Source organism: Athene noctua, chromosome 13 (genome assembly GCF_965140245.1).
Source record: "Athene noctua chromosome 13, bAthNoc1.hap1.1, whole genome shotgun sequence".
Lineage (NCBI taxonomy): Eukaryota > Metazoa > Chordata > Aves > Strigiformes > Strigidae > Athene > Athene noctua.
The window spans coordinates 19,627,284-19,652,777 of record NC_134049.1 but is presented as its reverse complement, the minus strand read 5'-3'; the positions used below and the strand labels follow the sequence as shown (position 1 = coordinate 19,652,777).

Genomic DNA, 25,494 nt, shown 5'->3' with positions numbered 1-25,494 from the left:
AGGTCATAGTAACTTGTTCACATTTAATCAGTTATGGATGCCATGTAGTATTCTTTTCCTCATTCCCCATTTTTCTTCCATATCTGCAGCATTTCTGTAGTTTATTAGACATGTAACTCATGCTTGTGAAGTGATACTGTAATGTGTTGGGCTTTTGCAGAAAGGAGCAGTTAGAATTGTGACTAACTAGTTTGCTGGTTTTATTTGTTTGTGCACTACATATGCTTGTATTGACAGCAGTAAGTGTGTGCTTTTATTTTAGCTTCCTTGTGCTATTCAGTCTACCTGCTGCTTAATATTAGGAAGTATAGCTACATAATCAACTAGTATTAAAGAAGACAATTGCACTAGTAATTATTTTTATTTCTTTTAAACTAGGTAGAAAATAGTCCTATGATTTAGTGTCAGTAAGGTATGAACAAGCGTTCTGGAGTATGTCATACAAAAATGAAATGTTATCACTGTTGATATCTTCCAAACCATATTACAAATCTTTCTAAAAAGCGGGCAGAAATTATAGTTTGTGGTGATTACCGTGTGTATGGGCTTTGAAAAATCTCACTGAAATTACAAACCATAAATACAACTTAAATCTTCAGAAAAATAAAATGTTTTCTTTCTCCTTAGGTCATGGTGACAGCAACAGCCGCAACATTCCGACCTTAGTAAAAGATATTAGCAATGTAGGAGAGGTCTCCTGTGGCAGTTCACACACAATAGCTCTGTCCAAAGATGGTAGAACAGTATGGTCGTTTGGAGGCGGAGACAATGGTGGGTAAAACTAATAATTTTCATCTCATTCCATCTTCCTCATAGCTTTGGTACTCCTTGCAGTTTGTTGGGTTTTTGTCATCATTTTGTAGCTGTTCAAGAAAAGGATTTTAGTAAAAAATACAATATTTGAAGTTTAACTACAAGATTGTAGACTTTAACAAAAGATTATCAGGAGGAGGCGTTTCACAGAGCAGAAAGCTCAATGAATGCACAAGCAGTTCTGCAAAAAATGTTTTGCTGATAACTTTCAAATGAACACACTCATTTGATATGACAATAACTGTATTCACATACTAGAAACTTTTGCATTTAAACTGTCTCATGAAGAAACATTTCCTGTCTCAGAAATGAAAGGCTTCTAACCTTCGTTACCAGTAGGTGCTTTGTCAAACATGGAATCATTCATTGTCTGTTATTACTGTATTTAACTAAATTTGGTTATGCAGCTCAATAAAAATTAAAACTCGCATTAAAATTGCTGTATTATTGCTTCCTAGCCTAGTGTGAGGAGAGAGATAAATGCAGACTAGAGAAATCTCATAATCAAATTGGTGGCTAATAGAACTGGGTAGAAATTTGAATTTTATTCGAAAGCTAGCTCTGACATGAAGGTATAGAATTGTTCCCACTCTTCTGTCTCGCTCTTTCTATAATTTCAGCTGAAAAAATCTGTTTTTAACAGGACAGGCATCTTAACCTTCACAAAGTATTGGCGTTTGCTCTTCTGTTTCAGTAAATTATGATTTGGCTTTTGGATATTAATAATGTGGTACTAAAATATTGTTGTAGGAAAGCTAAACCAACATGAATCAAAGCGTAACTTTTTTAGGAATTATCACTTTGTAATATATTTCACATTTGATTTTGGGTTTTCTCCTTCCTTTTGAGGAATGGTTTTCTGTCAACACACTGACATGGTCTAGTGACAGTCCTTGTTTTTGAGGTCACTGATTGAAAATGGTGAAGGTGTGGAGATGAGTAGCTGTTTTCAGGAGAAACTTAAAGGAGGAATAAAGGAATGAAAATACTAATGGTTACACAAATGCGTACAGCTGTTAGGAAAAAAGCACAAATAGTCGAGGTTTTTTTCAAGTCACTTTCTAAAGTAATCTTTTTTGCCAAATATGAAAATGTTTAGTGCTTTAGAAGGCTTTAGTAATTAAACAGTGGGCAGTGAATAGTATAAATATATGGAATTAATACCTCAGTTTTTAAACACACTACAATAAATACATATTTCCTGAAGTCTGTAATGACTGCCATTGAAAGAGAATCAGTTTTATAAAAATTGATTTACGTTTTGATTTTAAAAATATACTCTGGCATTTTTGGAAATCCAAAAAGAATTCTTTTTGGTACTTCTAATTGTCGTAGTTTATGGATTGAAAATACCTTCCACCTGTGTTTCCTCCTTTTGTAGGCAAACTTGGTCATGGTGATACTAATAGAGTATATAAACCTAAAGTTATAGAAGCCTTGCAAGGAATGTTTATTCGAAAAGTTTGTGCTGGGAGCCAGTCTTCACTTGCCTTGACATCAACAGGGCAGGTAGGCAAAAACAAGTTTTCACTCAAATTATGAGAGTTGGTGAAGATGATGTGGGTTCATTATTTCAGCATTTATTATTTTGACTGTAGAGGAAATATTCAAGTAGTATTTAAATATCAGTAAAGTTCTTGATTAGAGATTGACTAAAGTACTGAGATCCTAATGTGTTGAAGGGAAACAGTACACTTTTCAGGAGTCTTGCTTAGCCACAGGAAATTACATTATTACGTTAATAAATTTACCCAGTGCAAAATCAAATTGAATTCGGGAAGCGGAGTGTGTTCTGGAAGCAAAAAGCAGTGAAATGGTCGGAATTTTTAATGCATTAACCAACTCGGTTAAGTGATTTAATTTTTTTTTCTAAAATGTCACACGTATTTTAGAATATAGATGTTTAACTGAAAATTTTATTTCTAATCTGGAAAATCTCAGGAGAATTTGGACATAAATGTTTAGGTGGTAAATGACAGTTCTTACTAGCATGATGTGTGTACAATAAACATTTCTACACAAGTAACCTAAATCACCACCCTCATTCCACCGTGTTTTAAAGGCAATGCGTTCTTCAGATATGGATTAGGAATTTTGAAGTTTACTGTAGCAGTTTCTTTTCTTGCAGCAGCCTCCCCATTGGTGTTCTCTGTTGCCAGTGATCTGAGTGGTTGGGGGAAAGAAATGTAGATTATATGAAAGTTATGAAATACTGTGCGTGTTTTGTTGGAGGTGTAATTGCAATTATTGAACAAGTGGTTATCTGGTATTTTCTTTGTCCGTGGTCACCAGTAATACAAATCTGACACGCTGATGTTTTGTGGTTTGTTTGCTCTAGGTTTATGCGTGGGGCTGCGGTGCATGCCTTGGCTGTGGCTCTTCAGAGGCCACTGCTCTCAGACCCAAGCTTATTGAAGAACTGGCTGCTACCAGAATAGTTGATATTTCGATTGGTGACAGTCACTGTTTGGCACTTTCTCATGGTAAAAATAATAAAGTGTAAAAATACATAATCATCCTCTTGCTTAAAAGCAATTGTATCCCAGGTGTTGTTTTCTACTTTATTTATGTTTCTAGATAATGAAGTTTATGCTTGGGGTAACAATTCAATGGGACAGTGTGGTCAGGGAAACTCTACTGGTCCCATTACTAAACCGAAGAAAGTAAGTGGTTTAGATGGAGTCGCAATTCAACAAATATCAGCAGGAACGTCCCATAGCCTTGCCTGGACAGCTCTTCCAAGGGACAGGTAACAATGACATTGGGGGACAGGTACAATTTTTTTTTTAATACAAGTCCATTTTGGGATACATTTAACTCTTTCCTGAAAGTGTTAACCATGTAATGCGTTTCAAGTATTCTGCTTGTAATGTTTTGGATTGATGAGTCTTCTCTCTCCTCCTCCTGTTCTTTTTAAATTGTTATAGACTGCAAGTGAAAATATAACAGCACCAAAGATTTGGATATTATTTCTTTGTATATGACTATTTCTTACCTGCTCTTAGACAAAAATTACCTCTGTGTACTAAAAACTGACAAGGTAGGCAGTGGTAGGAGAAGCAGTATTTTTTATTTTGTGCGTCTTGACAAGATTTTTTACGGCTTAGGCAGTTTCCTTTAGTGTTACAAGGAGTAGACTAATCAGAAGACTTTGGGAAATGGGGAAGTTTAGAAAAATTGACATGGATTTAAACAACTTCACAAATTTCTGAAGAGTTACATGTTAACCTAAACTAAAACCAGGTACCTAAATAAATAGTTTGGTTATTAATATACAGTAACTGAAATAAGACTTTATTACACCAAAGACATGAGCATGTGATTGAAGTGAACCAGTAAACTTCAGATTTATCTGTCGACTAACTCAAAGAAGTAGAGAAACTTAGTATTGGGAAGATAATTTGTGAAGAATTTCGAATACCCTGTTTTAAAGGGAACTATCTTAGAAAAATCAATTAAGAAGTTAGTGAGACTCAATTAGTACTAAGTGGTACTACCCTTTTTTTCCCTCCTTGCATTGTATCAAAGTCTTTATAATCTGGCAGTTGTACTAAAACCAGCTTTGTGAGTACTGGTGACCTTTTGCACCTTTTGCATGAGTCAGATTAAATACATATGGCTTTATATTTATGGCATTGGAGGTGTTTTGTTCATAATGAAATGTGTTTGATTTGTAAAGATCTTTACAAAAAAGAGCAGAAAAGACTTTCAAGAATCAGGAAGTTAGTCCGCCTCAATCATATTTGTTTGTTCTAAGAAAAAAATTGGTTTGATCAAGCGTGTACTCAACCTGCTTAAACTGTTAATTTATTAAATCAGTTACAATATTTTCGGTAGTTAATTTAACTTTGATGTTTGATTCCAGGCAAGTTGTGGCATGGCACAGACCCTATTGCGTAGACCTTGAAGAAAGTACCTTTTCACATCTTCGTTCTTTTCTTGAGCACTACTGTGACAAAATTAACAGTGAAATTCCCCCTCTTCCTTTTCCTTCATCAAGGTATATACAGCATATGCACATAACAGACTTTTATAATTTTTTTTTTCTTTACAGCAGTGGTGCGTGGCTTAGTCCTGGTTAGTCTTTTTCTTTAACAAGCAGAAGTCTGGTTTATTTGCTCATTCAGGTGCTGCTTGTTTGTATAGCACAGGAGCTTTTCAGGGCCTCAAATTTAGCAGGATCTTTTGTCTGGAATTTTAATTATACACTGAATTAAATACTTCCTTTCAGAGTTATCCTTTAAAATACATATTTCTGTGTAGTTGAAATGCATTTACTATTCCTGTACATTATTTCTACTTTGGCAGTTCCTCCTCCTGTAACCAGTTTGAGTGGATGCTTACTGACTAATCTATAAGTTTTGGCAAAAAACCCTCTTCAAGTAATAATTCATCAATCCATACTTTCAGTTATTGATTAACACATGTATGGTGTTCAGCCTAGGAAATGTATTGTTGCCGTTGCACTGAGTTGCGGTCAGTGCTCTGATAAAACCCTGTTTCTACCTAAGGAATTAGAATATTTTTTTACAAGCCGTTTCAGCATGTGAGTGTGGGCTATTTCCTTCTTGCCACTCAAGCTCTCTGATCACATCTGGAGAACTAGAAATTGTTCAGAATGCATGAAAGACTTTTTTAAACGTCATGTATGATTCTGTTCAGGTTTGGTCAAGTAGCATAACTGTTTTCCGTCTGAATGAACAAAAGGAGAAAGGCAGTTCATTTTTTTCAGGAACTGATTGGCTATGAAACTTTGTAATGAGGTGTAGTATTACAGTTACAGCAGTTTGTTTCTGTTGCAGACAGAGGTTAGTAGGGGACAGTTCAGGATATTTCATGATCAGTTTCATGTGGGATGTTTTTTAGCTGGTGGTTGGTTTGGGTTTTTTTAAGATAGTATATTCCATTCATTTTGAAAATGCAAGTTGCTTCTTGCAAATGTGAGATTCATAGACATGAAATGTCACTTAAGTTTGAAATACATGTCCAAGAAGCATTCTCCTTGCTTTGAATTTGAGGAGCCTTTATTCATTTCCACAAATTTGAGTTTTCTGGAAGGTGCTCCAGAAAATGAAATTCAACAAAACTAAGCCTGTCTTGATAGTGCCATGTTGACTAAAACAGCCTCTTGACAAATTATCAGTAATTACAGCTTCCATATTTGAGTCTTCCCACCAAAGGTGATGTTTTAAGTATATAGCTATAAAATATGAAAGCATGAAAGTTTCCTCACTGACATCTGCAAAACCCGCTATAAATGTCAAAGATCCTTACGAATCTTTTTTCCTTGCTACAAAGTTTTTCAAAAGTTTTATTTTTTAAGAAGACAAGAAATTAATATCCTGACTTTTCATTTTTAATCTGATTGTTGTACTCCTGAATCTTCTGAGAGAAGATTACATTTATTACTTCTGAAAACATTTTACTTTTTTTCCCCTTTCTGAGGAATATATTTGTCTGTCTATTTGTGTATTTTGGGATGATTTTTCCTCCTAATTCATGGGACTGCTTTGCTAAACTGAAGGCCTCTTGGAACCATTGCCCACAAAGGCACTTTTCTCTATTCTAGTTTTGATTTTTGTTCTTTTAAACAGATTGGCAGTAGATGTTCAGAGGAGTTTCTTTTAAGTCCCAGTTGTAATTTACTTACCCTTCTGGTATGCAAAATCAAATGAGAGTTTTAGTGCACAAATAAGTGAAAGGGAGTAAGGTTAATAATAAGAGAGATTAACAGGGATGTATTTCTTTTTGCAGGGAACATCACAATTTTCTTAAATTGTGTTTGAAGCTGCTTTCTAATCATCTTGCACTTGCACTGGCTGGAGGTGTAGCTACTAGCATTCTTGGCCGGCAAGCTGGTCCTCTTCGAAATTTGTTGTTCAGACTTATGGACTCTTCTGTCCCTGATGAAATTCAGGAAGTAAGTAATGCTTTTTTGTTTACATGTGGAAATTTTACTTTCTTTCTTTTGACTGTGTAATTAGAGATTTGTCTGACTTTATGAATTTGTCACTCTGATTAACATGATTGTAACACCAGTTTTACTCATTAAAGTTAAAACATGTAATCAACATCACTGTTTTTTGATCTGAAAGCAGAGGAGACTGCATAAGAATTTTAAAAAGCTGCTTTTATTTTGTAACATTATATTATTGCTTGTAACAATGAGCCTATGATGTTAATGTTGTGGACTGAGTAACTCAATTACTTGAGTCACTTCTCCTAAGATAGCAGTCTTACAGGAAATAGCAACTTACAAAAAATTTTCTTCTGTTCTGACAACGCTGGTCTCGTTTCACTCCTTCAATGTACTACATACCTTTGCATCACAGAATTAAAGATTAATGTGCTATTGTGTCATAGAATTCTGATGTTAAATGTAATTAAATGGGTTTTTTGAAGATACTATGTTTGATATAGAGTTGAGTTTCTACTTCCACACACACACACCCCCACACACCCCACTTTAAAAATATTTTCTGCTACTCTAATTTTAGGTCGTAATTGAGACTCTCTCAGTAGGAGCAACTATGCTACTTCCTCCGTTGCGAGAGAGGATGGAATTGCTACATTCTCTTCTACCCCAAGGTCCTGATAGATGGGAAAGCTTATCAAAAGGACAGGTAAGGTCAAGTAAAAATATGCCATGCTTTGAAAGCAGTTGTGGTTTTTTTAGTTTCTTTTTTGCTAGAACATTTTGAACAGTGACATGAGCCTTATTTGCAGAGTGCACGCACGTTATTGGTGAGATGCAGTGCAAAGCCCAACTTAACAAAATCTGTAGGTAGCCTGGCTAAATCAGAATCCGGTGAGGTAGGGAGAACTACATGTTTTCTTAAGTGAAGGTTGACTACAGAAAGATTAGGAATTGCTGTGTTAGAGTATCTAGACAAGTTTAAAGATTAGATGTTTTTGAATACTAGCCTGATTTAACAAGTCTTGGTAACAGAAAATTAACTGTTTTCTGGGAAGAATCTTGGATGATGCTTATCCTACATGGATTTCTGCCTACTTTGCAAAGGTGACTGGGAAGTGCCTTTATTTCTTTTTCTTTCTCGAATATAAAGAACAGGAGTTAATGCTGTTTAGGACATTTGACCTGTATCCTACAAATGGAAGGAAAGAAATTCAAGAAACATCTATTCCAGTCCTTAACAGATTTGTTGCTGAAGCTTCAACAGTAGTCTCAGATTGAAAAATGAGAGAAACTATTCTGTAGATATAGGATCCTGGTCAAATCCTTTATTTTATACGCTATGGAATAGACTGGTTTATACTGATACTGAAACTTTGAAGAAGATCTCCTGATTCTAATTTTCTGAAGATTAGTACCAGTACAAACTAACTCCCAACAACTACTAGGGTAGAAAAAGTTTAGATTTTTCAGGATTCACAACCAGCAACAGTGGGAACAATACTGAAATTGAAGGTCATTACTCTTCATCTGCCACCTCCCTTGGTCTAATGTATGCTTGTACTGCTTTTTTCCCTTTTTCTATGTATAGATTAGAGTAATTGTCCCCCTGCCCCCCAGATGACCAGATAACTAGAACAAACTGTTCTGGAGAAAGGATTTAATCTAATGTCTAATATCTCACTCATGCTCAGATTTGCACTAGGTATGATCATCTAATTTGGTATAGTTATCTGTTCTCTGATGATACAAATCTGCAGGAAAACTGTTGGGATTTTTTTTTTTTTTTTGTAAAGTCCTCTAGCCTATTTTCATGTCTCATTAGAATATTTTTATTGCATAACTATGCCTGGTACTTTTTTCTTCTTAGCTCATTGTTTTATCTTCATTAAAAAGGAGTGTTTTTTGTGTCTCAACATTTTTCTTTAGAGAATGCAATTGGATATTATTCTGACAAGTTTGCAGGATCACACCCATGTAGCTTCCCTGCTTGGCTATAGCTCGCCATCTGATGCCACAGAAACTTCTTCATTGTGTATCAGCTATGGAAATCTGTCTGATCAAACATATGCTGTCCAGAGCAGTCATCCAGATACTCATCTAGCTGAAATCTTAATGAAGACTCTTCTAAGAAATCTGGGATTTTATACAGTATGTATAGGTTTTGTATTTAAAATAATTTTTTTTTAATTTAAGGGATTTTTAATACTTCAAAGGGTTAAAAGTTTCTCCCCACTTTCAGAAAATACTGCTATTTTTCTTTATCTAAAGTAGCAGTGCCATATGTATTTGTGCTGAAGTGGACTAAAATCAGTTAAATCATCTCAAATACCGTGGTTTTAATGTTATTATAGTGGCATTTATTGTTTAACTTCGCTTATGTAAATGTAGATGGTTTCATATCAGACTAAAGTATTTTATTACTCTTACTTTGGCTTCAAAATTTTTTGGAAGATAGACTGTAACACATCAAGTAAGTAGATTGTATTGAACTCTTTTTGTCAGTATAATCTCAGCCACCGGAGAAAGATATGCAGACACCAGAAACATGCATCAGTTAAATTCACTTTAGTAAGGTAACTGCCTCATAATAGTGCAGCAAGTACAGGTCAGCCATCTTATTATACATAGTGTGTCAAACAGATTGTTGTTCTTAGAAAGTTTAGGGGAGTGTAAGAGCAAGTAATTGAGCTTTCTATTCAGCTAGCCAGTTAAGTATAACATCCAAAAAGAATCAGAGATTTTTACTTCTCTGGCATAGTATTCCTGGCTCCTGAGGTGAGGGTTGATAGTTTTTTGTTCTTTTCTCTAGACCTCTAGTGATCTAGATTGAGCTATTTGCTTTGAATTTTCTACTTGAAACTAGTTCAGTTTTTTCAATAAATTTCAGAATAAGTCAAGCAGCCATCTACCTCTGCTCCTTTTATTGCCATCCTAGATAATGCAAGGAAGTATTTGAATCTGAAACATTTCATGTATCAGCCACAATAACTTCTAAGAGGTTATTACCTATTTTAACATATTGTGATGTGGGCGCCATGGTGGGGATTGAGTTCTTTCATCAGTTATCCTTGATGAGTTGAATCCTTCTGCATCTGAAAATAAGAGCAGAAATGTTTGCTTGACAACTATCACAATCACTACTGTGACATTCTAAATAATTCTAATTTAAAGTTTGGTTATCCGATGATCCACTTGACACTATCCAATTTCTTTGATAGTTACAGGTGCATGTGGTAAAAGTTTTAAGATGATAGATAGCATCTGAAGACAGAGTTAATTGTTCTTTTTTTCCCCTTTTTGTCTTAATAGGACCAAGCCTTTGGAGAATTGGAAAAAAACAGTGATAAATTTTTACTGGGTGCATCATCATCAGAAAACAGCCAGCCTGCTCATCTTCATGAGCTTTTATGTTCACTGCAGAAACAGTTGCTGGCTTACTGCCACATCAACAGTGTTAGTGAGGTGTGTATCCTTATAGTTATCATTTAGGGGGAAAAAATTAATTCACTATGCATAAGCACCTGAATGTTGTAAGGTTCCTTTTGAAAATCTGAGTATTTGAAAGCTAAACTGATTTAAATAATGAATCCCTTAAATATATTTACAGAATTATTCTTACGTTTGTTTCCTCCTAGAATTCCAGCAGTGTGGCACTGCTTCACAAACACCTTCAGCTTTTATTGCCTCATGCTACAGATATCTATTCCCGTTCTGCAACACTGCTTAAGGAAAGCTCTTGGAATGGTAGTGTTGGCGAAAAACTGAGAGGTAAATATTAATGGAAATACAAGTAATGGTGGCTCCATAAGCTTAGTGCAATTCTTGTTTGTTTATATTTGAATAAACTACCTTATTTTCCCTATATCTGCATAAAATAGACATCTGAAACATCCACAATTAGGAGATTAAGTGTCTACCCAAGGATAGCATCTCATGGGACATTTTGCATACAGGAAAAATATAGAATAGAGAGGATATTGTCTCTGCATTATTGTTTCCATTTCATTAGTTCTAGATTTCTCTTTTTAAAAGTACATTTTTTTGAGATTAATTAAAAGTATGGAAGTAAAATATGGAATGGATTTACAATTATTAAACAAACACCCCATTTCAACAAACACAGTTGAGACATTTTGAGACAGCTGAGATATTTTTATGTGCTTCTTTCTGACTTGTTAAATTGTTCTTGGAATGCAATTATATTGCTATAATTGTAATTCAGAATTTTTTTTTTTTTTTTCTCTGTAGACGTAATTTATGTATCAGCTGCTGGTAGTATGCTCTCTCAGATTGTCAACTCATTATTGTTACTGCCAGTATCAGTAGCTCGGCCTTTGTTGAGTTACCTGCTAGATCTGTTGCCACCTTTAGATCGTCTTAATAGACTGTTACCTGCTGCAGCCCTTTTAGAAGATCAAGAATTACAGTGGCCACTTCATGGTAAGTTTAATAACTAACACACTTTTAATCTGAAGAATAAAGAATGGCATGTCACCTTTCTGTAGTGGAAGTTTAACTTTCCCTTTTAAGATGGCTTTTTTTTTTTTAGTGTCTTGCTACATCTCCTTTTCAAATTCTGAAATGTGTTAACATCCCTTGATATGAAATATTTTGAGCTTCCAGGCAAACTTATTTATTGTCAACCAGAAATGTGTATTGAATTGTGTGGGAAGTCAGGAGCAATATGGAAAATATATGCCGAACTGAAAATACTACGTTTGTAATACATGAAAATGCAAGGATCATTGAGTCCAACTACCTGCTCCTTGCTGGACTACCTAAAACTGACCTATATGACAAGAAGCATTGTCCAGAACCTCTTTCAACTCTCTCAGGCTTGGTGCTGTCACCACTCCCTGAGACAGCCTGTTCTAGTGACTAGCTGCCCTCTCAGTGAAGAAACTTTCCTAATGTCCAATCTGAACTTCTAATGCAGCAACTAGATAATTTTGTCATGATCTATTTACTTCCATGATCAAATTTTACTTTTGTTCTCCATTTTGTGGTGTAATAGAATTTTAACTTAAAATCATTAATTAACCTGTTATCTGGTGGCACAAATTCAGGAAGTTATTTCTGGTGCCAGTGAAATAGAAATATAAAACCAGAGGTAAAGCAACTGAAATCTATGATAAGAGGTTCTATACTTATTTGCCATTCATTGAATTTTCCAATAATATTTTTGGCAAGGTTTTCTGCTTTAATTCAGTGCTGGTTTCAGTTGTATCATTTATCTATGCATGTTTATCAACACAAGCAAATGTGTATTGGACAAAATAGGTTCTTGGTCAAACTTTAAAACAGTCCTTGTCTGCACCACGTATGAACAGTTGCACCATGAATGGTGATGGCCGCTGCTGCTGCTGCTGCTGTTGTAATGTTAAGCAATCTATTTGTCCTAATTGCTTCTTCAGTTTATAGACTGTTGTCTGAGGGGCAAATCTGATACTAACTGGGAAATATTAACAAGATCTGCTCTTAATTTTACGAATTTTGGAATTGTTTTTAACATCTGAGCAACAGTGACTAATTTGACAATTCTTTGTTAATACTTTTAGGTGGCCCTGAATTAATTGATCCTGCTGGAGTGCCCTTACCACAGCCTGCCCAGTCTTGGGTCTGGCTTGTAGATCTAGAGAGAACTGTAGCTTTGCTTATTGGGCGGTGTCTTGGTGGCATGCTTCAAGGACCCCCAGTGTCCCCCGAGGAACAAGATACAGCCTATTGGTTGAAAACTCCACTTTTCAGTGATGGAGTGGAAATGGATATTCCTCATTTAGGTAAGCTGTTAAGTGCAAGTATCTAATTGTCATTTTTTGAAATTTCTGGTGATGTTTGAATCAGTCTGTGTACTTAGGGTTTGTCTTTCAGCATTCTTGTCTATTTACGTAGTAAAACAAAAAGTTGGAAAACAAATATTTAAGTATATGCTGTAGTTTACAAAGGGTCTTGGAAATGCATATGGAAGAAAAAAATCTGCAGTTTCTCAGTGAAAGAAGTACACAGACTTCACTGAGTTAATTTCAAACGTTTTACTCTTAAATGCTCAGCATTTAACAGGCACACCAGGGTTATACCAGGGGTCCATTGCTCATATTAAATATTGAAAAATATTATCTTAAATTGTATTCTACTGACAAAGTGGGATTTTTCTTAATTAGAAATAGTACTATTAACAACATAGTTCAATACTTTAGATCTGCTAGAAGTGTTAACAAGACTCAGCATTCCTGTTTCTAATCATCCCTTTCTATCTGAATAATGCACTTGCTTCTGCTTTGCTGTGCCCTGTTCCTCTTAGTTCACATCTCCTACTTCCTCTGATTCTGAGTAGACTACTTCAAGACATTTACAAGACATAGTGTTTTGAAATGGGTACATACAATAATTGCATGTTTATGAGTATTACAGTTCAGGTAGAATTAATGATACAGAATTATTGTATTGAAGCAGAGTTGGATAATGCTTCTAAATCTTCATAGGTTTTATGTAAGTTGTAACTCTAAGTCACTTTATTCCTTAGCTAACTTGAGTTTGTGGTCGAACAATGAAATGTCTTGTGGTTTTTTTTTTTAATGGAGAGTGAAACCTTTTAAATATGATTTTAGATAGATGCATGTGATCCTCAAAATTTGTGGAGTTTAATTTCTTAGGTATTTCCCTTCTGTTAGACAAATGCATGAGCTCCTTATTAGAAGTGGCCCTATCTGGAAATGAGGAACAGAAGCCATTTGATTATAAATTGAGACCTGAGATTACAGTCTATGTAGATTTGGCCTTGGGTTGTACAAAAGAGCCAGCAAGGAGCCTCTGGATCAGTATGCAAGACTATGCTGTTAGTAAAGGTAAGATGTTGAAACTACGTGTGTGTGTCTGTGTTAAAAACATACTGCATGTTTCAACTACATACCTAGCAGAATCCTATATTTTTCTTTGGCAGTGACTTTAATACTGTGACTGTTTAACTGTTACTTATTTTTGACATTGATTCCAGTCTTTGACAAACATGTAGTTCAATGTTCCTTTTCCCTTCAAACTAGAAAAAAGAGACTCTTGTTCACTTACTCAGTTGTTGGTGTTTCTGTTTTTCTAGTAGAGTAGGGTGAAAGTTGGAATTAAAAATAAAATTGATGGGAAGGAGATGGGGGAAGACAAAGTAACATGCAAAATATGTTAGGAATGGGATGAAGGCATAAATTATCTTTTGTTTTTCAAGTTTCTGGGAGGCTAGCCTTACAGTATTAATAGTTCTTAATGCTTATTCCCTGAAATCTGAATTCCTGATCAGGCTTCCCATGTCTCCTTTTAATGAGATCCACTAAGCACTGCAGTTGTACTGTAGCTCTCTGCTGGATCCAAAAATAATTTTCTGTAGCTCTGGCCAGGGTAGCCAGATCAAGAAGACAGCAAATGGTATTGTGTGCCTGTTGAGAGCAACACAGAGAATTCTGTTGCAGAATTCCACAGAAGTAGGAATTCCAGTTAAAAAAAATGCTGTCTGTTTGCAAAATCTGAGGTGAAGTGGCTAATTTGTATTATTTTGGTTATGGAATTGAGTGTTTAGAAGTTGATGTGGTTCTGCTTGGTTCATAATGTGAGCTGACTTAAAGTTGTATGGTGATGGTTAGCACAGCATCAAATGCAAAGTAATGGGACTTGCTGAGGAGCAGCTACGTTAGATTAAACTGTATGTGGCCAGGTGAGTTTTTGTGATTTCTAAAGTAGTTTGCAAGGATTCATAGATAATATTAAATTGAATTGCCTTGTAGAGGTCTGCTTGGCAGCTTTGTTATTTTGTAGTAGAACCTTAATTTTGAGACGTGAAAATGTCTCTTATTAATATTAGCAGTGAAGCTTGTGCTTCAGCTTGTGCTTGTGTTAATAGTTGGCTTTCCTACTGGAGACAAGACCTTTCCATAAGTGAGTGTGAAATAATTCTTGAATGTGGTTTCAGCCACGTGTAAAAGAGCAGAAAGTCTCAAATATGGTGTGTATCTAAACAAGTTCTCTGTAAATCAGTGGCTCTATATAAAGAGAAGAGCTCCACTTTGTTATCCTAGCTTGAAAGGAAGGTTACACGCTAAGTTCAGCAATTTGAGTTTCTGGTGACATTTTGTGTGCGTGCCCTTGGCTGACGGTTAGACTTCAGTACCTTGAGCAGACCAAAACGCATTTCTCTGAAGCAGTGTATTTGTGAATTGTTGATGCTAAACTTATTTCTTAAGCATTAAAGCTACTTCTAAATAAGATTTAAATGGGTGAAGATTTTTTTTTGTGATGTCATTAAAAATATGTTTGTTGGAAACAGTAGCCAGTTTTGATGAATCCTTTCTATTTTCAGATTGGGATACTGCAACTTTAAGTAATGAATCACTCCTAGATACTGTGTCCAGATTTGTTCTTGCGGCTCTTCTGAAACATACAAGTTTACTTAGTCAAGCTTGTGGTGAGAGCAGGCAAGTAACTTGAAGCTCCTGTTAGAAGTTTGTGAGAAACTGAAATGTCAAATGATTGTCTCAGGACAAAGTTTAATTTCCACTTTTAAAAGAAAGTTTGTATAATTTTTTCCCGGTTTGGGTCACTTTTTTGTAGGTACCAGCCTGGCAAAGCCTTGGCAGAAGTATACCGTTGTGTATATAAAGTTCGGAGTCGCTTGCTTGCCTGTAAGAACATGGAACTTATTCAGACTAGATCGTCCTCAAGAGACAGATGGGTAAATCCCTTTTCAGTTCTTCAGGCTTTACTGTGTATTAAGAAAATACTGCATCAAGTTAGTTTCATAGATGTTGCTGGTATTTTTGTTCTGCCATGTTGAAAAACTTTCAGGAGTTTTCAAATTAAAATGGACAATGTATAACTAGAAGTTCATTAATCTGCACTTCTGAAAGCATTGAGTATAGTGTATTTACTCAAGACAGAATGCATACATTAAGTTTGGTGGTTCTCTGGCTTACCAAGCATACACAGGGTGGTCATTTTGTACACACGTAATAGATCTGTGCTTCATGTTCATGTTGTAGCTGTTGTGTATGCTCACAGTCAGGTACTGTGTCCTCTGTGTGTGCAGTGAGTTCCGTTACTCACGGAAATCCTCAAGCTTATTGTGCAAATGCAGTAAGGCAAACCTAAATGTATGCAGTGGATCTGTTGCTTCAGGGACATCTCACATTTTGATACTATGGGGAAAAATAGCTGGTTTACGTTTGCATAGTGTACACAGACTTAATGGTAGAATGATGAAAGCAAATAAGAAGTGCTAGAAAAATTGTGCCCATGGTCTGCTGCTACCAAGACCTGCTTTTTTTGAAGGGAAAACTGCCAGGAGAGGGCAGATGAATTACACTGGTGGGTTGTGTATATCCCAAGATCTGTAGGGTTAATTACCTTCCACAGATTTCTAAAACCTCTAGTGTAACTGTATGTTTCATATTTAAAGCTTTGTCTTCTTCAGGTTGTCTAAAACTGTTTCTTGCACTGGAAAATTGTCTGTTAGGTAGTAAGTATTTTGCTGGTCAGCACTTATCCTCAAATTGAAGGAAAACATAAATCCAAATATATCTACTCAAAATGATTTTTTTTAATTTAAATTCTAAGACTGTTATTCTTCTTGTGCACCTCTTATGCTAATCTTTGATCTTGGGGTACGCATCTGTTGAAGTAAAAGGGATGAAAAGAACTGCAAGTTCAGGAGCATTAAGAATAAAAATGGGAACATACTGGGTATCAGTTTAAGTAACAAAATTTTGTCCATCAAAGTAAACCTTATCATATTCATGTCCTTGAAAAAGGGTGAAAATTTTATGAGACAACAGCCTGTGGTTCCTAAAGGCTTTGATGCTGAAGTGTCGAAGTTTGACAATAGAATCTGAGAAAGCATTACAAGGAGACATTTTTCTGCAAATAATCTGAGTAACAGTATTAAAGGAAAAATAAATTTTCCAATTTACTTATGTAAAGCCTTGAATATAAACAGCTGTCTTTATTTCACACAATATTGAAAGCACATTTTTGATAGGAAAAAAACTTATTCAATACCATTTGGGTGAGAATTAATTTCACTATATATTTTTTGTTTTAAACCAAAGATGTTAGATAACCAAGAATCTGCTGATGTTGATGCTCAAGAACATTCTTTTACTCGTACAATTGATGAAGAAGCAGAAATGGAGGAGCAGGCAGAACGTGACAGAGAAGAAGGACACCCAGAACAAGAAGATGAAGAGGAGGAAAGAGAACATGAAGTTATGACAGCCGGTAGTAAGTACTAGTTATGTGTGTCAATAATGTAATGTACTTCAAAAGGACAATATATTTTTCTCTCCGAGGTAAAATGGAGAAATTATTTAAAAGACTGTGAAAGATTTATCTGCATAAACATTGTGATAAGTTTATTTTTATAAAATGGTGTAGTGCTTTTATTGGGTCAGAAAAGTCTTTTGATACAAGAAAACATGAATAGTAGGCAAGCAGACGGCGTTCTCAGGGTGTCTGACATACACCAACACCACTTATATGCACTATCTGTTAATAGATTTTTATATTGTTTTCTCTAAACTTCTGTTGAATAGATCCCCCAGTTTTCATCGGTATTTATATGGAGAGTTTTTGCTGTGTTTGTATATGTTCATCTTGTCTATAATAAGCTTTGAGGGGTACTGTTATTCTGAAGTTTGGAAAAAAACCTGCTGTTCCCAAACTGTTGATAACTGTGGGCTGAGTTGGAATTCACATGTATCTTTGAATATCTTTTGGGTAATTTATTAAAAACTTTGAGGTTTTAGTCAAAGTTTGGTATTTGTAACACTATTGGCGATACTTTCTCACAGGTTTTCTAAAAAAACTTTTTTAATACTTCAGAAGATAGCTTGGAAAAGGTGAACTTCACACTGTTGAACTTCAAACTGTTGTTCTGCTGACTTGGGCTTGTAATCAGGCTCAGTTAGGTAGTTAATCCTTAATTTTTCCAGTCGTAGTGAAGCAACGTACAGTCATGCTTGATTGTTTTTTCTGTTGTTACCCTAGTGTTCTCAAAGGCAGAAATCATGTTAGCCTCTGAAGGTTACTGTAGAATGTATGTAGTGTAAAAAAGAAAATTGGCTCACTTGAAATATTTTCCGTAGATACTTTTTTTCCCCCTCAATATTGTTCCTCTGGTCACTGTTAGAATCGTTACCTTTTTCCAGCCTCTGCTGTCATCTCACCTATTTTGCTGACAGTTGTTTATATTCCTCATTAGGACTCCCATATTCCTGTTTGAGGTTTTAAAGACCAAAAAGCATGTTACACCTTTATTTTCTATATGATGTGTCATATCCACAATGCGGTAGGCTTTCCTGAAATCATGTGCTATGGAGTTGAAGTGCACATTTATGAGATGATAGACGGTTCTGGAAGGTGTATGTGTGTTACCTATTCAGTAGATGCAACATGCTTTTGCTGCTTGATACACAGTTAGCCTGGGAAAATGCTTAGTGTTCTCCAGTTCTACCTGGACCGTGTTTCTAGCCACAATAAAGGATATGTATCCAGAAGTACCCAGACAGACAATAGTGTTACGTGCACAGACAAGCAGTAATATCATGACTTTTTTCTGGAGATCCTAGGGGAAGCGGGTCCTGACATGCAGAGTTTAGTTTGTGTCCTTGATGCCTGACTGCTTCTGTTAACATCAGTGAAGAAAGTGTTTGGATTTAGCTTTGCCTTTCTAAAGGGGAACGAAACTTTAAAATGAAAGTTATTAAGCCAAGAGAGATTTAGGTCTTTGGACAGAGATGATGCAGTCTCTCACACAGCTTCTTTAGAAAAATTTGGCATATAAGACAACAGCAGAATTAAGCAAAGCAAAGGTTAAGATTTTTGATAGGATTTTCATTGTACTGACCAAAGCTAATAAAAGCTTTCAGTATTGAATTACAGATATTCTGGTGTCCAAAATGGAGTTTTACACAAACATTACTTTATATACATCTGCTAAAAGGCAAACATGAAATAATCTCTTCCATGATATCTGAGCGGGACTTGGGTTGCAGTAAAACACTGAAAGAGTGTTTAGTGCTCTGTCAGATTGCACCGTCCTCTTAGTTTTAAACTTAACGTTATGTAAATGCTTTGTTTTACCTGTTTACATGACTTCTTTTATAGCTTTGTATTATTAATGTATATTTTTACTGTTGGAAAAATGTTCATTGTTCTTTGTAGTGGGGCAGGTTTTGGCCCAAGATGTAGATGAATATATCATTCTATGTAGCTTTGTCTAGAAGTTAAGACCTTCTTTTTGTGTTGCATGTTACAGAAATATTTCAATGTTTCCTATCAGCCCGTGAAGTAGCTCGCAGTCGGGATCGAGATAGGATGAACACTGGGACAGGGACTAGACTTGATGATCCACCTCCTCAGTCTCAGCAGGAACGAAGAATCAGCACTGATCTGACAGAAGGTCAAGATGTGTATACTGCTGCATGCAACTCTGTCATCCACAGATGTGCCTTGTTGATCTTAGGAGTAAGCCCTGTTATCGAGGAGCTCCAGAAACGAAGGGAGGATGGACAGTTACAGCAGCCTCCCTCTACCACTCCTGAGAGTATTGGACTCATGACAAGGTGGGGTTTACTGATCGCTTAGAATAGTTAACTTTTCTCTGCTTCCTTTATAATTGATTAAATAACCTCAGTTTTCCTCTGAGGTTTCTTAGAATTTTTTTTAAAGATTTTTGCCTAGAGTAATGTTACATTTTTGTTGAGAATAGTGATTTTTCTCAATTTTCTTTTTTTTTTCCTATATAGTAGTGTCTGAAGAAAATTTGTAGGATATATTTAAAAAAAAAAGTTTCGAAGTCTGTTATGAAAGAAGTGTAATTCATGATTGATTTTTATCAATATTTCTAACATATTGGCACGTGTAAGACACTGTTCTTTGGCTTTGTTATTCTCCTATACCAGACAGCTCTTGAATTGGAGAAGTGTTTAATTTAAATAGTATAAGCACTACATAATGTATTTTAAATTTCATAACCTGATATAGTCTTGGTAACAGAGTTTTATTCTAAACTTGATCTATTTAAACTTTTATTCCAGAAAGCTTTGTGTGTGTCTATTAGAACATAACACAGGAATTGTGTAGATGGTGCTACTAGTGAATTCTTGAGTCTACTTATTTTTCTAGTATACAGAAACTCTGCTCTGATACTTTAAATGAAGATATTGACAGGAAGTTCAGAGGGAGATTACATATATTCAGTACCCTTTTATTCTTTCTGCCTCTTTTTGGAAATCTAGTCAATAAAGCATGGGTGGATGTCATTGTCTGAGTGGCTTTGATCTCCAGCATATCAACTTTAGGATGCATTTTATGGGTTGGTTTTTAAAACGTTCAGTGCTTTTTCACCCACTACTCTGTTTTCTTGTTCTCTCAGCTCAGAAGTGTTTCTGTATACTGCATGTAATACTTACCAAGACACTTGAATGATCAGTCGTTTGAGGTTGCCATTTGTTCGGTTGACCAATAAGGGTGTTAAGAAGTAGCAGTTTATTAATACCTTTTATACGCAGAATAACTGAAACCATCAGACCACGTTATTTCTCTTTGATGTGGTCTTCTGTGATAGTCTACTCCCAAATAAAACTGTGATATCTGCTAAATTTGACTGTCAACTCTTACTTTTGCCTAATAGCAGTATTTTCTTTCTGTATGTGCACGTGCGTGCGTGAATGTGTGTGCACCTCAAGCAGGAGTGAAAGTCTTACTGCAGAAAGTCGCTCAATCCATGCAAACTCAAACTACAGACTGATTAAGTCAAGAAGTGAATCCGATTTATCTCAGCCAGAATCAGATGAAGAAGGTTATTCACTGGTAAGTAAACTAGTATTAGGTATTTAGAGATTGTCAATATAATATCTATGTGGGAAGTACCTTTTAAACATTTGTTTAGTACTGTGTTTTGGTACTTTAGTTTTTCTTCTAATAACCAACATTGTTAAGAGAAAGTAATAGTGGTAAAACCAAATTGAAACTATTATACCTCTGTTAACTTTCTCACTTATATGGGCGAGAGATGCATTTTAAATACTTAAAATACTATTCACTGCATACATTTGCCTAAAGAAATGAGGATTTTTATTAATCTTTTAATCTAGAGTGGAAGACGAAATGTTGATTTGGATTTGGCATCATCACACAGAAAAAGGGGTAAGTTTTATTGTTGACCTGATTAGTATTTTTTAAGTTAAAATATGTTTGCAGTTAAATACAGTACAGTGAAAATGAGGGTGTTAAAACTGGGTATTTAAAAAGAACATTTGAAATAATTATCACCTACTGCTCTGTGGCTTGGTCATGGTATTTCTTAAGGTTATAACTATTCTAGTTTCTAAAATTGTGATGCTCTTTTGAAGCAAGTGAGGATTGCTGTGAGGTCAAGTGAATTAGGAACTTTCGTTCTGTTTTCACTCACTAAAAATTGGCAGAGAAGTTCAAGTGGAACACATGTTCTTGTGCTAACAATGAACTTTTACCATAAAATGTGCTTGAACATAGAGAACTCGTATCCAGAAAACACTACTTCAATTTTTGCATCCTCTCAACACCAGCACACCTAAGAACCAAGCACCCACTTCTTCCCGTGCTCTAGTATAAATCAGATTTTTAGCTTTTTGTTGCTGCTTCATCCTGGGGAATCTCAATGAGCTTTTTTACAGAAGGTAGTGGGAGGGAGCAAAGGATGTTTGTTTATACAGAGTCCCAAAAGTCCCACTTCACTCTGGATGATGCAGAGTCTCTGCTAGCATCACAACTTATGTCTGTTGTATCTGTAAAAATCTTGCAAAAAGTTTAACAGGAATTAGGTTGAGTTATGATATGCCTTAATTACAAAAGTCTTAATACTGTTAGGTAATGTAAGAGTTCTAGTTTAATAACTGTCATCATTAAGCAGAATACTGAGAGGTTGCTTGCTTTTTAGTCTTTCGGAATTGTAAAGCACTGTATCAGGGGCAGCACCTATTACACTTCAGTTTGTAAATAATGTGCAAAGGAGTTGCTTGTACATGGATAATCAATTGAACCAGTTGAGCAAGTAAAGAAATTTACTAGAGCTGTTCATACTGTGACAGCAGGATGCACATTGGCATTCTAAGTGTTCAGTGATCTGATAGACTCTGCCAGCAATCTGATCTGCAGTATATTCTCTGAAGCCACTATTTTTAGCTTTGCCATTAATCTGACTTGCTTTCTTCTATGTACTAGAAGTAGTCCAGGAAATCATCTTGGGTTAGATTTGAGATACAACAGATTTTACGGATTATGGTTCCTGAACTGTTGGTTAGACTGATGAGGATGTTTTGGTCACAGGCTTCAGGAAATGAGGAATAATGCAGGAATATCAACCAGTCTATAGATGCTTTTTATTACAGAAGAAGGTTCTGCACCAAGTGTGTAACACTGAGGAGAAACAGGAGTAAATACAGTTATCTTATCCAGAACCTAAAGAAGTCAAATAGCTCATTTGCAAACTGAACCCTGTGACAACATATACCGATACCTGTTTTCTGGTACTGGATGACTTATTTTTCTAGTATTGGCAACTGGAAGTTAGTCAGCATACAACAATGAAAGCTTTTCTACTTGTGCTTGGATGGTGTATACATGATGTATATACTGGACTCATCCAGTGAATGCAGGGTACATTTACAGGGAAACATTCCCAATGTTTATATCAAGGTTAGGAAAAGATCTACAGAGATTGATGTGATCCACTGGGTGAGCTATTCAGTTCGGTGCTATTTAAGGTCTTTCATTTCTTATGACCTGGTTTTGTGAATCCTAGTTATCTTCTAGAACTGAACCCTGCCCCAGTGTTTGGTGAAGATGTAACTTGCAGCCATTTTGGATTGTCCACTCCTTGTAACATAGCCTGCACATGGAAGTGCTAGAGATACTGCAGTCCCTATCAAGGTTGTTTTGACTGGTAAAGACCCTTCAGTTTCATCTTTATTCTTGTGATATGCTGTAACTAATAAAGGGGACATTTATGCTCACTGTTACCTCAGCTTGAAGAATAGGAGAAATCTAACTTATTACAGCATATTTGCATTATGTTGTGCTCCATCCTGAGTTGCTGGCAAAAGAGATCAAGGAGTTCCATCAGAATAAGCTATCTGCATGTAAATTTGCTACATTTGTTAAGAACTGAAGGATTAGAAAAAGCCTAGTTTCCTGTTTACGACAAGTAAACCAGAGTAGAAGAGAGAACCTACAGAAGACTATGGCTTGTTCATCAAGTTGTTCTACAGCTGGATTTTTAAGTGGCACCACAGTCAGGTTGTCCTGAAGCAATGATTAGAAATTTTTCTGCGACACAAGCAGCATATTTTTATTTGTTATGTGGGTTTTTTTGAGATGTTCTTTCCATATTCATGTTTGTACTTTGTGCTACTGGGACTTTCATATATAATTTTGAGTGGAAGATTTTATGTCCCTCTAAATAAGAAGGAGAGGAAAGAAGCATGTATGCCTTATAGATGATAGACAAGATCTCTTTTGAGTGCAAAGGATAGTTGTGCATTACAACAGAAATATACATGGGAAACATTTCTCAAATTGCAATTAACGTGAAGTAAAGCCTCCTGTTTTTTCTTGTCTCTCTACAAAACAGCATTAACTATTGTTACTTTAAGGGACTTACAGCTGAACTTTTCAAATTTTTGTGGATTGGATGTAGAGTTGGCAGTGTTAGGTGGGAAAGAACAAATGAAATCTTACAGAAGAACCATAGGAAAAACAGGAACCACTTCTCATTTCTTTCAGTTGAAGTTTATTATTCAAAACATTCAATCGGGTTTCCTCCTACATCTGTGTGTTAACATAGGATCTTACTGCAGTTTGTAGCAGTCCCTTGAAAATATTTGTTCTCTTAAGTGTCTCTCCATAAACTGTGTGAAGAAAGTTGACAAGCAGAGCTAATTGGAAAACAAAGTTTTTTTCCTTCTATCACCATTGATTTTTTTTTTTCCTATAGGTTCTGCTATTTTGGAGACTTAAAAGGGAATTTTCACTTTAAAAAGCTGCTTAATATACAGACATGAGGTTCTTCTCATCTTTTCTTAAAAAGTTTACTAGAATTTAACCACACTACTCACTACAGAACCATGGCCACACATGCTGTTTCCAGCTGAGGTTTTAGAGGGTTAATTTATCCTCTGCTATACTCTGTGCAGAGTATTTGATCCTTGCAGAGTTGTCAAAATGTTGTAGAGTGTATAGGGTATCAGTGAGTAGTTATTTTGTAACAGGCAAGAGAGTAATTCCCTCTGGAGTGGATTGGCTTGTCTTAGAACTTCTGTTCATTGAAAGCAGCAACTGTTATTCGAAATTCATGTCACATTTCCTTAATAATTGAAAGTCACTGTTGGTTATAGTCTTACTTTTATGGCACAAAAGCTGTTCCTATTCACAAATTGCAATACAGAAAACTAGCAGTAGAAAATCTGTTAATACTATAAGGTCTTCCTATGGTGTTGCAGATGAGTATGGAAGAAAGTCATTCTCTTTTTACTCAGTTAATGACTTGGCCACTCAGTCCAATCTTTAATTGCCACCTTCATTTGTTGTATCTGTTCATAAATACGACTGCGGTATTCCTGCTTCAGCCTGAGGATCCTTTGAGTGTCTTGTTTCTTGCTATCATTTAGTTATTTCTGTATTAGTAAAGATTTCCTTCCATTCTTGCAGCAAAAGTATTTTACACTACTTTTGCCATAAGGGGTGATGAGCACATTATTATTTTCCCCCCATATCGAAGCCCTTTGGGGGCTTCCAGAGAATATGCCTCAGAATGTTGTACCTACACTGTACAGTACCCGTGGGATACTCAATACTGCATTAGATATTCAACAGTAAAGAATGCATGTTTAGCAGTGCAATTGTTGACATAGTTACAGACAGGTAAATGAGAGTCCTCCAGTCTTGAATTTTCTTACTTCACATAAATCTTAATTCAGTGGATTTCAATGTGCTTGTGTGTACTGTAGTACTTTACTAACACAATTGGACAACTCTGAAAAAAGTAGCAACTTAAATCCAAATAAAATTGAAATAATTTTGTGTACCTGTAATAATGAGTTCTGCATTTTGAAATTGAAAGGTTGTGTTTGTGTAAGGTATGTAAATGTGTCTTAGTGTATGCATATAACTGTGTTAAAGGGGGTATATTTTTTTTCCCCTGTAAAGAATTAAGGTGAAGAATTTAGAAAGTTACCTAGGCTATATTAATTCAAAACAAGAGTAAATATTTTTTCCCCAAAACTTTGCTGCTTTATATATTGTTGTATTGGTTGAGATGAGACTGTTCATTTAAGTCTAAGTCAGAATAATATGAGGAAGAGATTTTGTGAATATGTTACCTTCTGTTTCAAATGTCTGCTTTTGTCTTCTGATTCTTGTGTGGTGTAGTGTATTTACTCCTTTTTGGCCAGTTGAGCCCCAGAAAAAAGAAGAGCTTCAAGCAAGTAACTGATGGCATGTTTATTTTTTTTGTCTCTATAGCTTCCCTACATATTTTCTGTTTTATGAAGTGTGTATTGCAGCTGTGCCACATTCATTTAGAAAACCCATTATTACAAGCTGGCTTATAAGGACAAATAAACTTTTTTTTACAGTAAGCTTAAAGTTTATTCTTATGTGCAACTCTGTTCATGTGATTGTAGAGGCTTATGAAAGTGCTAAGCTGCAATCCATTCTGTGTAATTGATATTACACAGAATCAAGCTAAG

The 25,494-nt window shown here is 35.5% G+C and overlaps 1 protein-coding gene across 7 annotated transcripts in view; it reads left to right on the top strand.

Moving 5' to 3' along the window:
* HERC1 (HECT and RLD domain containing E3 ubiquitin protein ligase family member 1) overlaps positions 1-25,494 on the top strand; it is a 109,542-nt gene that overhangs the window by 30,429 nt on the left and 53,619 nt on the right. For 6 of the 7 annotated variants that reach the window (XM_074917577.1, XM_074917580.1, XM_074917579.1 and 3 more), the window contains exons 7-25: positions 628-771; positions 2,195-2,322; positions 3,152-3,296; positions 3,391-3,562; positions 4,679-4,813; positions 6,568-6,733; positions 7,311-7,436; positions 8,657-8,878; positions 10,040-10,192; positions 10,366-10,498; positions 10,979-11,170; positions 12,289-12,510; positions 13,402-13,575; positions 15,072-15,186; positions 15,323-15,443; positions 16,816-16,987; positions 19,023-19,329; positions 20,458-20,578; positions 20,863-20,914. In XM_074917577.1, the coding sequence (XP_074773678.1) occupies positions 628-771; positions 2,195-2,322; positions 3,152-3,296; positions 3,391-3,562; positions 4,679-4,813; positions 6,568-6,733; positions 7,311-7,436; positions 8,657-8,878; positions 10,040-10,192; positions 10,366-10,498; positions 10,979-11,170; positions 12,289-12,510; positions 13,402-13,575; positions 15,072-15,186; positions 15,323-15,443; positions 16,816-16,987; positions 19,023-19,329; positions 20,458-20,578; positions 20,863-20,914 (3,000 nt within the window). The remainder of the gene's footprint in view (positions 1-627; positions 772-2,194; positions 2,323-3,151; positions 3,297-3,390; positions 3,563-4,678; positions 4,814-6,567; positions 6,734-7,310; positions 7,437-8,656; positions 8,879-10,039; positions 10,193-10,365; positions 10,499-10,978; positions 11,171-12,288; positions 12,511-13,401; positions 13,576-15,071; positions 15,187-15,322; positions 15,444-16,815; positions 16,988-19,022; positions 19,330-20,457; positions 20,579-20,862; positions 20,915-25,494) is intronic. The other variant, XM_074917581.1, reaches the window with a different exon arrangement.